The 12498-nt window shown below is 44.4% G+C and overlaps 1 protein-coding gene across 1 annotated transcript in view; it reads left to right on the plus strand.

The window, feature by feature from the left end:
- Nucleotides 1-1472: 1472 nt before the first annotated feature.
- The window catches only part of SH2D4B (SH2 domain containing 4B), a 43587-nt gene continuing 32561 nt past the window's right edge, over nucleotides 1473-12498 (plus strand). Inside the window, exons 1-2 of the mRNA XM_070753918.1 lie at nucleotides 1473-1656; nucleotides 12265-12424. Of these exons, the coding sequence (XP_070610019.1) occupies nucleotides 1473-1656; nucleotides 12265-12424 (344 nt within the window). The remainder of the gene's footprint in view (nucleotides 1657-12264; nucleotides 12425-12498) is intronic.

The following is a 12498-nucleotide window of genomic DNA, read 5'->3' on the forward strand; positions in this document are numbered from 1 at the left end:
CCAGGTGGGAGTGGCTTGATGATCATGTGACTTGAGGGTGGCTTTAAGGTCATGTGACTGGCTTAAAGGTGGCCAACTTGAGGTCACTCACGACAAGGGTTTGGGTTTGGGTGCCTGGCCTCTCCTGGCCTCCAAGAGAGACCATTTCCCTCTCTGTTTACTCTTGCTGACCATCCAAAATATACTCTTTAATTCTATGTACATATGACATAGGTGTACATACCTATTACACACAGGCACACAAAAATATACACCATCTAATATATAAACTGTATAAACACACACACACACGTACAGCTCTTCCAAAATTATACACATCCAACCTCATTGATTGCGATAGGAAAAACAGACCCAGAGCCCAGAAGGGGGAAAAGGAAAAAAAATCAAATTTTTTCTACCGGTTCTATGTACCTGACCAAAAGTTTACTGCCGGTTCTGCGTGCCTGACCATACCTGTAGAAGCCCATCACTGATGATCCTGCTTGACACCTTGGGATCATTGCCGGCAACAAAAACAGTGGCATCTGCGTAATTTTAACAGGGATCCTAAAAGGGCCATCTGTAGGATTTCATTAAGAGTGAGAGAAAGACCCACCGTTGGCTTGCAAGGCCGTCTCGTTCCCTCCTCTCTCCCTGCAGCGGAAAACACACCGATGGGTCAAAAGACTGAGCTGCCAAGGGCTGAATTAATATTAATGACCTGCCCTATGAATGTGGACAGGCGTCCTCCCTCTCCGTCTCTCTCTCTCTCTCCATCCTTTTTAATTAGGGGAGGCTGAATCACCCTGCTCGTGTTTGTGTTTGTGTGTGTTGCGGTTGTTGACAGTAGCTAAACATGACCCCGGAGCGAGCAGGGGGAGGCATAGGTTGCAGCCATGAAGGGACCCAGCTGTGTGTCTCTTCCGAGGGGAGATCGCTTCCCTCAGATGACATGGATATCACCGGTGTAGTTGTCGCTTTTACCCATGACATCACCCACTGGAAAAAACCCCAGAGGAAGGAAAAGAGCAGCCGAAGGAGGTTCACTCTTTGTTAAGCGCTGATGGTGTTGCTTCGTTGCGTAGCTTGGATGGTACGAGCAGAAACCAGGGGCCAGATTCTGATTTTTTAAAAAAAATATTCTGAACTCTCCTCTGGCAACTAACAAGCAGAAGATCTCACGTTTCTTGGCTGCCTTTTGGGGCACATCCAATAATAAGTCTTGGCTCCATCCTTCTTCAGGCAGATCTGTGGGTGGATGAAGCCCTCAAGACTTATTTTGGGGGTCCCTTAAAGGAAGCTCCCGAGAAGTATCCCTCTTTTTATTTGGTTTTTCCCTCCTTGGTTCTGAAAAAGAGTCTCCGATGTTCATCCGTGAGGCTTGGAGGGAGCTTGAGTGGCCTTGAGCTGAACCTCCTTGGGTTCTTTCTTCCCTGCCTACTGACCGTTTTTTTGAAGGCACGCCACTCCCTGTCTGGTGGCTCAGCCCGGCGATGCTGCAGCAAATCTTGCGGGACCTCTACATCGACCCTGAGCTTTTGGCCGAGCTGAACGAAGAGCAGAAGCAGGTCCTCTTCTACAAGATGAGGGAAGAGCAGGTCAGGCGGTGGGAAGCAGGGGAGCAGGGACGCCAAGAAGGAGCCGTTAGCCTGAAGAGGACAAGGAGGTTCCAACAGAGTAAGATGGGCGCTCTTCCTTTCCCTCTTGTGTGCAAAGTTGTGTACAGTGGTTTACATATTCTTCCACTTAGCAGTTGCCCATGAATTCAATGGGTACAAAGGAGGGGAATGATATTTCTTGATTTATTGACTTATTGACTGACTGATGATTGATTGATTGATTGATTGGTTCATTCATTCATTCACTCATTCATTCATTCAATATCTTTGTGAGTGACAAAGGGGAAGATTTGGCAGGGAAGGTTTGCCTATTTTCGTATGACTCTAAAGTGTGCAATAGGGTTGATATTCCTGGAGGCATCTGTAATATGGCAAATGATTCAGCTTTACTAGATAAGTGGTCAAAGCAATGGAAACTGCAGTTTAATGTTTCTGAATGTAAAATAATGCCCTTGGGGAAAAGGAATCCTCAATCTGAGTATTGTATTGGCAGTTTTGTGCTAATGAACACTTCAGAAGAGAAGGATTTAGAGGTCGTGATTTCTGACAGTCTCCAAACGGGTGAACAGTGCAGTCAGGTGGTAGGGAAAGCAAGTAGAATGCTTGGCTGCATAGCTAGAGGTATAGCAAGCAGGAAGAGGGAGATTGTGATCCCGCTGTATTGAGCGCTGGTGAGACCCCATTTGGAATAATACTGTGCTCAGTTCTGGAGACCTCACCTACAAGAATGGTGGAAGGTCTTAAGCATAAAACGTATCAGGAAAGACTTCATGAACTCAATCTGTAGAGTCTGGAGGACAGAAGGAAAAGGGGGCACATGATCGAAACATTTAAATACGTTAAAGGGTTAAATAAGGTTCAGGAGGGAAGTGTTTTTAATAGGAAAGTGAACCCAAGAACAAGGGGGCACAATCTGAGGTGAGTTGGGGGGAAGATCAGAAGCAACGTGAGAAAATATTATTTGATTGAAAGAGTAGTAGATGCTTGGAACAAACATCCAGCATATGTGGTTGGTAAATCCACAGGAACTGAATTGAAACCTGCCTGGGATAAACATAGACCCTTCCTAAGATAAAATACAGGAAATAATTATAAGGGCAGATTAGACTGACCAGGAGGCCTTTTTCTGCCGTCCGTCTTCTATGTTTCTATGTTTCCAATCAGTGTTGTTGTGAGTGATCTTGCAGGTTGCTTGGTTGCGCTGCTTACTGTTAGCTTGTTGCTTGACTGGGGCAATATTGGTGGCACAGTGGTTAGATTCCAGGGTGGGTCAAACAAGGACCCAGATTGTTGGGGGCTGATTCTGTCAAATCGCTTAGAGAGGAGCATAAAAGGACTGTGAAGCCAGTGCCATTTTCTGCTTTGAAGGCCTGGGACATTGGGGTTGTTCTAGGGTGGATACATTTTTCTTTTCCGCGTCCTGACTTAAACTCGGCTCATCCCTTCGGGCTTAACGACACGGTGTTTTTCACTTCGCTGGGAATTTTTTTAAATTCTCTTTTAAAGGGTGCCCTTAAAAAGGAACAATTCACACCTCCAACAAATAACCTTGTTACGCGATCTGTGCTGCATGACAGGCCTGAGCAATGTGGCAGAACGTGAAAGTTATTAAATAGCCCACATTATCTTTAAGCTGCTAGAAGTTGGGCATGGCGCATTATAATGGATATTTAATGCGGTATTAATGCAAACTTTCTTCCCTCCCTCCTGCCGGTAACTTTGCAATCACTGACAAATAGTTCCTAGAAACTATAGAGAAAACCAGGCGGAGGGATGAGGCAGCTTCCTCGAGCAGAGCTTCTCCAAACGGACGGACGGCTTTCGCTCAATGGCTGAAAAGGAGAATAAATACAGTGGCACCTCTACCTACGAACTTTTCTAGATAAGAACCGGGTGTTTGAGATTTTTGGGCCTCTTTTCAAGAACCATTTTCCACTTACAAACACGAGCCTCCGAAACTGTAACTGGAAAAGACAGGGAAAAGCCTCCGTGGGGCCTCTCTAGGAATCTCCTGGGAGGAAACAGGGTCGGAAAAGGTGGGGAGAAGCCTCCGTGGGGCCTCTCTAGGAATCTCCTGGGAGGAAACTGTACATCCGGTTGGGTCTCATATGGAATGGAGAATAGAGTAGAGTAGAGTAGAGTAATAATAATAATAGTAATAATAATAGAGTAGAGTATTTATTCATTCATTCATTCATTTATTCATTCATTCATTCATTCATTCATTCATTCAGAGTTGGAAGGGACCTTATAGGTCATCTGGTCCAACTCCCACTCAGGCAGGACTCCTTATACCATTTCGGACAAATGGCCATCCAAACTCCCCTTGAAAGTCCCAAGTGCTGGAGCGCTCACAACCTCTGCAGGCAACTTCTGTTCCACTGGTTGGTCGCTCTCACCCTCAGAAAGTTCCTCCTTCTTTCCAGGTTGAATCTCTCCTTGGTCAGCTTCCATCCATTATTCCTTGTCTGGCCTTCTGGTGCTTTGAAAAACACCCTGACCCCCTCCTCTCTGGGGCAGCCCCTCAAGTATTGGAAGACTGCTATCATGTCTCCCCTGGGCCAAGCTCGCTTCCTGCAATCGTTCATCATATGTTTTAGTCTCCAGCCCCCTTATCATCACCCCTCCGGTCACATGATTGTCAAGCCACTCCCACCAGGTCACATGGTTGGCAAGCCACACCCACAAAAGAAGCCACACCCACAGTGAAGAGGAACCCTACCAGGACATCCTGTAAGCATTAAGTCTCAACCTCGCTGAAGTAACATTGCACCATGGTGAAGATTCTTCTACGGTGGAAAATACCAGCCACACGGTCCAACATGTATTTGAAATGAAATAACGGCTAAGAACAATTGTCCAAAAATTATGGAATGGAACTGTTGGCTCTGGGCCACGTCACTCAATTTCTTATCAACACAGCTTGTGTTAAAACGATGGAATTCAAGTCATACTCTGATTATGTCAGCAATTAGCCGTGACTCCCATTTTTTTGTTAAGAGAGCAGTTTTGTTAATCAATTGCTGTCATCAATTATATAATAATTGAAGTATACTTTTAAAAATCCAATCTTGAAGGGCTGAATAGGAGGATCAGAGCGATTTTACTGAGGCCGAGAGAATTGCAGGTTTTAGGAAGTAATGTTGTGGAATTGGGCAGCATCTGGCTGGGTTCTGACCGGGTAAAAATTTGCATCTTTCTTTAAATTAATAGCAGTCTGAGTGAGGCTGGACACAGGTTTGGAAATTCCCATTGTTGGGAGAAAAATGCTGGTTTCAAATGGTTGCAGAGCTTCTAAATGGTGGTTTTATTTAGCAAAAGTAGCAGGCTACACCGAGAGTGTTGCACCTATGCTATGCGATCTCTCTCTGCCTTGCATTGTGATCCCCTTATATAGAGTGCTGGTGAGACCACATTTGGAATAATACTGTGTTCAGTTCTGGAGACCTCACCTACAAAAAGATATTGACAAAATTGAACGGGTCCAAAGACGGGCTTCAAGAATGGTGGAAGGTCTTAAGCATCAAACCTATCAGGAAAGACTTCATGAACTCCATCTGCATAGTCTGGAGGACAGAAGGAAAAGGGGGGACATGATCGAAACATTTAAATAGGTTAAAGGGTTAAATAGGGTTCAGGAGGGAAGTGTTTTCAATAGGAAAGTGAACACAAGAACAAGGGGACACAATCTGAAGTTAGTTGGGGGAAAGATCAAAAGCAACGTGAGAAAATATTATTTGACTGAAAGAGTAGTAGATCCTTGGAACAAACTTTCAGCAGACGTGGTTGGTAAATCCACAGTAACTGAATTTAAACATGCCTGGGATAAACATATATCCATCCTAAGATAAAATACAGGAAATAGTATAAGGGCAGACTAGATGGACCAGGAGGTCTTTTTCTGCCGTCAGACTTCTATGTTTCTATGTTTCTCTTGCTTAGCAACCAAACTGTTGGGCTCAATTGTGGTCATAAGTCCACATAATAATAATAATAATAATAATAATAATAATAATAATAATAATAATAATAACAACAGCAACAACAACAACAACAACAATAGAGTTGGAAGGGACCTTGGAGGTCTTCTAGTCCAACCCCATGCTTAGGCAGGAAACACTATATTACTTCAGACAGATGGTTATCCCACATCTGCTTAAAAGCTTCCAGTGTTGGAGCATTCACAACTTCTGGAGACAGGCTGTTCTACTTATTCATTGTTGCAAATGTCAGGAAATTTCTCCTCAGTTCTAAGTTGCTTCTCTCCTTGTTTAGTTTCCACCCAATGCTTCTTGTTCTTCCCTCAGGTGCTTTGGAGAATAGGTGGACTCCTTCTTCTTTGTGGCCACCCCTGAGATACTGGATAGCTGCTCTGCCTAGTTCCTGCAAAACCGTTCTTCATATGTTTCAGCCTCCATCCCCCTAATCCTCTTTGTCTCTCTTCTCTGCACTCTTTCTAAAGTCTCAGCATCCTTTTTGCATCACGGTGACCAAAACTGGATGCCGTTTTCCAAGTGTGGCCTTCTTCCCAAGGCCTTGTAAAGTGGCATTAACCCTTCGCGTGATCTTGATTCCCTCCCTCTGTTGATGCAGCCGAGAACTGTGTTGGGTTTTTTGGCAGCTGCTGTTTTATTCTGAAATCCATTGTTAATTATGAATAGCATGCCATTACATGAAATGCAATATTTCGAAGGGAAGTACTCTTAAGAATAATTTAAGGAATCTACTTACAAGTACTTCACCTGCAAAGAGTCATAATTTATGCATGTGTGAGCTATTCATCTAAACTCGGGTCTGTATTCACATGCAGAAATTGGATTCTCCGTGAGGGAAACAGAAGGCAAAATGGCTCAGAGCCACCTCTTTCAACACACAAAGGGACTCAAAACTCCCAAAGTTTCCAAAGATCTAACTGGATAATGTGTGCAGGTATTCATAAATGATTCCTGCTGAAAACAACAATTATGAATAATGCAGTTGGAGAACATCAAGCAAAGGGAAGTTAAAAAAACCAGCATGTTTTGTGTGACCAGGTCTGAGTCTCTGGCCAAAAGGCCTGGGAGAATTAAAGCCAGAAGGATAAAAATGACCCGGCAGAACTATCCGTTTCTTTCTTTTCCACTGCCGTTTGGTTCAGTTGTGTGGTTTTGAGTTTATTGGCCTTTTCCATCTCTCTGCTTCTTCACATATCTGGCTGGGGCGAGTACAAGTGCCCTAGAGTACCTTCCGTCCCTGTCCTATTGCTCTCCTATATCTCCTACACCTTTCTTCTATTCCTATATCTCTTCTTCTATTCTTTCATTGATCTGTTGTATTCCTATTTCTTCTCTTCTATTCTTTCTTAGATATATTTGACTATGCATATATCCTACAATGAAATTGTTATGTTTGCAAGTTGTTAGAATAAAGGTGATCGCTGATTGGAGCAGGGCGACCAATAAGAAGCCCGCTAGCGCAACCAATGGGAAGCCGAGGCGCGACCAATAAGGAGCCTCCGGGCGCAACCAGTAGGAAGCCCCGGCGCGAAGTCTTGAAACATTGTCACCAATCCCAGCGCTAGTAACAAAGTAGATAAGGTGCGGTTTTGGCTGCTTGTTTTTAAGTCACTACCTGCCTGTGAGCTGGTCACTTTAGATGTTCCTGATTATTAAATAAAGAGCTGTTATCCTCTTCATCGGCCTCCAGCCTCTGATTTAACAGAAATATCACCCAGGGTTGCTATTCCCAACAGTAAAGTCTATGAAGTGGTATGTAAGCCTGAATAATATTGCTGTTAGGATCTTCTTCTTCTCTTCCTCTCCTCCTCCTCCTCCTCCTCCTCCTCCTCCTCCTCCTCCTCCTCCTCCTCCTCCTCCTCCTCTTCCTCCTCCACCTCCACCACCGCCTGTCCTAGCAAGTGCTACCAAAGACCAAGGTCATCACCATCATGAATGTGTCCCTAGAAGAAGGAAATCCCTTGGTGCTTGTAATATTGTGAGTGTGAGAAGCCCCGTGTTATACAAACCTCCTGCATCAGGTTTTATCAGGAAACTCTGTCAAGTGTAGAAGTTCTTTAATTTTTTCCAGCAATGACCTAAAGCAACGTTTTAGTTAAACACTCATTAAATGAGCAGTTAATCTGCCACAGAAGAGAAGGATGGAAAACCACCTGTGTGCTGCAATTGGCTGAGCCTTGCAACTTTGGCCTAAGCAGAGTGGGGGGGGTGTCTGTCCGAGATGTGAGACCTGGTCGGGCTGCAATAGCCTGTCTGAAAAAAGGGAATCAATTCCGGGAGACGAAGAAGATGGCCAGCAATCAGGGCTTGTCAGGGCCGCCATCGCTGCTAGGAAACAATGATAAATCAGCCTCCTTCTAATATTGTGATTCCAGCAATATTTCATCACCTGCAGCTCCAGATATTTTAGAATAGATTTTAATTAGCAGCATGGATGAACGTAGGCACCAAGGGAGAAAATTGTGGCCTCTTTGTGTCCACTTTTCCTGTAAGGCCAGGCACAAGTTTCCTTACAATGGTGGTGAATATTTATGTATTTGTTTGTTTTGTCACGTGAGCATTGGTGGTATACAAAGTCATAACAATGTTTATATGCATGATGCTAGTAAGAGAGAAACATGGGGACAGGGGACAGAAGACACACTGGTGCACTTATGCACGGCCCTCACTGGGCAGAGGTCAACAGTGGACAGTCTTAGGGTGAAGTTTTGGGGGGTCAGGTGAGGATACTACAGAGTCTGGTAGTGGGTTCCAGGCATCAACTACTCGGTTGCTAAAGTTGTATTTCCTGCAGTCGAGTTCAGAGCGGTTTACTTTAAGTCTGTATCTGTTGTGTGCTCGTGTGTTGTTGTGGTTGAAGCTGAAGTAGCCATGTTTTGTGACCAGGTCTCTGGACAAAAGGCCTGACTGACCATAAAGCCTAAAACCTGTAATAAATATTAATTACTAGTCCTAAATCCCCCCAATAATAACCATTCAACCACATTCATCAATGCTTGAGTCATATTATTGCCCGGAAGAAGATGTCAGGACTCAACTTATACTCCGATGCATCTTATATATTGGTGCCTCTACTTAAGAATTTTCCTAGATAAGCACCGGGTGTCCAAGATTTTTTTGCCTCTTCTTAAGAACCATTTTCTACTTAAGAACCCGAGCCCAGAAAAATCTCCCAGGAAATTTGAGAGCAGCCATTTTCCTGCCATTTTCCCTTTAATCCCGGCCATCTGGGGCTTTTCTGGGCTGCCAGAGGAGCCTTTCGGTGGCGCTTAAGGAGGATTTGGCAGTCCAGAGCGAACGGAGGGAGGGGCGTGCTCCTCCTCGCCACCCCCGAGTCCTTCTTTTTTCTTTTCCTCCCACCCAAATTCCGAGCTTTTATTTCTTTCCTAATGGGTTTTCACGCATTATTTGCTTTTACATTGACTCCTATGGGAAAAATGGCTTCTTCTTAAGAACGTTTCTACTTAAGAACCTGGTCATGGAATGAATTAAGTTCTTAAGCAGAGGAACCACTGTACTCTGAAAAATACAGTATGTCTTTTGCAAACTCTGTGATTTTAAAAGAAATCTTCGGGTTTTTGTGGGGTTTTATGGGAAAGAATAAGCTGAGCTTCTGGTGTGCACTCTGTTAGGCCGGGCGGTTCATTGGAGATGAGTGATCCTTCCAGAGGGTCATTTTGAACTGGGCTATTGCTCTCCAAGGTCTTGTTTCTGGAGTTCATGGCAATGAATTTCAGCCAGAAGCAGTTTCTATTAATCTGCTGCAGAAAGGACTGGGGAGCAGAGGCAAATGTTATGGTTCCAGAATGAGGACTCTCTACCTTTTGCAAGGACTGCGGAAGGTTCATTTTCCGGGTCCCATTAGTCACAGCCCCGGCCTTACGGAAAGCGGAGGCTGCAAATTGGGCTGCCAGAGGGAGGGGTTTGCCATAAGGTCATTTCTTTGGAGAGGGGCTAAAAGTCACGGTTGCTTGGAGCAATTCACCATGAAGCAGATAGCGGCTTGATGCTTTCTGTCCTTTTTAAAGTCAGGAATTGGAGATGGTGGTTTTTAAAAAAAATTCTTTTATTTATTTATTTATTTATTATTTATTTATTTACTTACTTACTTACTTATTTATTTACTTATTTACTTATTTACTTATTCACTTGCTTGCTTGCTTGCTTGCTTGCTTACTTACTTACTTACTTACTTACATACTTACTTACTTACTTACTTACTTATTTATTTACTTATTTACTTATTCACTTGCTTGCTTGCTTGCTTGCTTGCTTACTTACTTACTTACTTACTTACTTACTTACTTACTTACTTACTTATCTATTTATTTATTTATTATTATTATTAGAGTTGGAAGGACCTTGCAGATCTTCTAGTCCAAACCCCTGCTGGTGCAGGAGACCCTACATCACCCAGACAAAGGGCAGTCCAATCTCCCCTTGAAAGTCTCAGAATGTGGTTATCCAACATCTGCTTAAAAACTTCCAGTGTTGGGGCATTCACAACTTCTGGTGGCAGGGTGTTCTGCTGATTAATTGTTCTAACCATGAGGAAATTCTTCCTTAGTTCTAAGTTGCTTCTCTCCTTGTTTAGTTTCCACCCATTGCTTCTTGTTCTACCCTCAGGTGCATTTATTTATTCACTTATTTACTTACTTACTTACTTACTTACTTACTTACTTACTTATTTTGTATGCCGCCCCTCTCCAAAGACTTGGGGCGGCTAACAACAATATAATAATACAATGTAAACAAATCTAATATTAAAAACAATCTAAAAAACCCCAATTTAAAGAACCACTCATACATACAAGCATACCATGTATAAATTCTATAAGCCTAGGGGGAAGGAATATCTCAGTTCCCCCCATGCCTGACGACAGAAGTGGGTTTTAAGGAGCTTGTGAAAGGCAAGGAGGGTGGGGGCAACACTGATATCTGGGGGGAGCTGGTTCCAGAGGGTCGGGGCCGCCACAGAGAAGGCTCTTCCCCTGGGTCCCGCCAAACAACATTGTTTAGTTGACGGGACCCGGAGAAGGCCAACCCTGTGGGACCTAACCGCTGGGATTCGTGCGGCAGAAGGCGGTCCCAGAGATATTCTGGTCCGGTGCCATGAAGGGCTTTATAGATCATAACCAACTTGACTCCTTCTTCTTTGTGGCAGCCCCTGAGATCTTGGAAGGCTGCTATCCTGTCTCTCCTGGTCCTTCTTTTCATTCAACTAATTTCCTACACCTAATTGTAGATACCACAAGCTAGGTAGAAAAACAGCAATGATTAATAATAGTCATAAAATAAGCAGAACCCACGAGAGAATGCAAATTTAAAAAGTCAGTGGGAAGGACAAGGGGAGGAAGTTCCTAGATACCCAGAACAGATTGGCCTGTCAATAGAAAAGCATAACAAGGTCTTACAGCTTACAAGTCCACAAACACGTCTCACTAGAGACGAGAGATAATGAATCTTAAATGTATTAAAAAGGAAGCCAAAAGCTGAATCAATACACACGTGTAATAGGTGGGGAAAAAACCCTTGATTTGCTGGGCTGTTATTCTTGGGAAAAGACATAGAATAGAATAGAATTTTATTGGCCAAGTGTGATTGGACACACAAGGGATTTGTCAGCCCTTCAGATCTAAGGTTATTTTGACTGGCAAATAGAGAGGACACCAGTCTTGTGAGTGCAGCTCCCTCGACAAGATTCATTGTAAGCTACAGATCAGAAAATAAAAGAAAATATCCCCCCCCCCCTTTGGCCAACCCAGTCATCTCTTGCACTGGGGTGGAGACTGGGCAGTGTAGGGCTGCAAAACCTTTTACTACCACACTGCGGGCGTGGCTTATTTTGTGGGTGTGGCTTGCATGCCGTGTGACCAGGTGGGAGTGGCTTGACTATCATGTGACTGGGGGTGGCTTAAAGGTCATGTGACTGGCTTAAAGGTGTCCGTCACTCATGTCAAGGGTTAAGGATAGGGTGTCTTCTCTATTTACTATTACTGATCATCTATAAATACTATTTAATTCTATGCATATCTGCCATAGGTGTACATACATATTACACACAGGCACACAAAAATGTGTATGTACACACACGCACGCACAGCTCTTCTAAAATTATACACCTTCAACCTCATTTACTGCCATTGGAAAAACAGACCCAGAGCCCAGAAGGGGAAAAAAGGGAAAAAAATCCAATTTTTTCCCTGCCGATTCTGTGTACCTGACCGCACGCGTAGGAGCCCATCACTGGGGTGGAGTGTTTAAAAAAGTGTCAAAAAGTCTGAAATATTTTTGCCACCATTTCACTGGCTGTGGCTTGGTGGGGGGTGTCACGTGACCGAGTGTACGTGAGTGACAGCAGGTTGGCCCCACCCACTCCATCACACGACCATCAAACCACACCCACAAAATGAGCCCCGGCCACAGAAGCAGTGAAAACTTTTAGCGGGCCCCCTTTCTCTAGCCAGGCAAAACCACTGGTCCCTTCTGCTGGAGCCGGTGTCCAGGTGGCTTTGCAAGGCAACCTCGGGTCAACGCTTTGCTTTGCGCCGTTGCTGAAACGACGTCTTCCTTCACAATGATTGACAGGCTCAGGGCTCAGTCCTCAATCCCTTGTCTTTTAAGTCTTGTGCTGTTTGATGGACGGCAGCGTGTTTGGGTGGCTCTTCCAGGTAACAGGAAACACGTCCAGTGGCTTCAGGGAGCCGATGGCGAGGTCTGGGTCTGGCTCATGGGAGAAGGTCCAGGGGACAAGACGTACGAGCAGATCTCGGAGGAGCTCCTGGCGGAACGGGCCAGGCAGCAGGCCCAGAAGGAGGCAGAAGAACTGTGGTGAGTATCTGCACAGAAATAAGGTCTGGAGAATGATTTTGGAATTGGGTGATGGTGTCTTTGAAGTGTCTACT

The sequence above is a fragment of the Erythrolamprus reginae genome, chromosome 5 (assembly GCF_031021105.1).
Source record: "Erythrolamprus reginae isolate rEryReg1 chromosome 5, rEryReg1.hap1, whole genome shotgun sequence".
In the NCBI taxonomy this organism is placed as follows: Eukaryota; Metazoa; Chordata; class Lepidosauria; order Squamata; family Dipsadidae; genus Erythrolamprus; species Erythrolamprus reginae.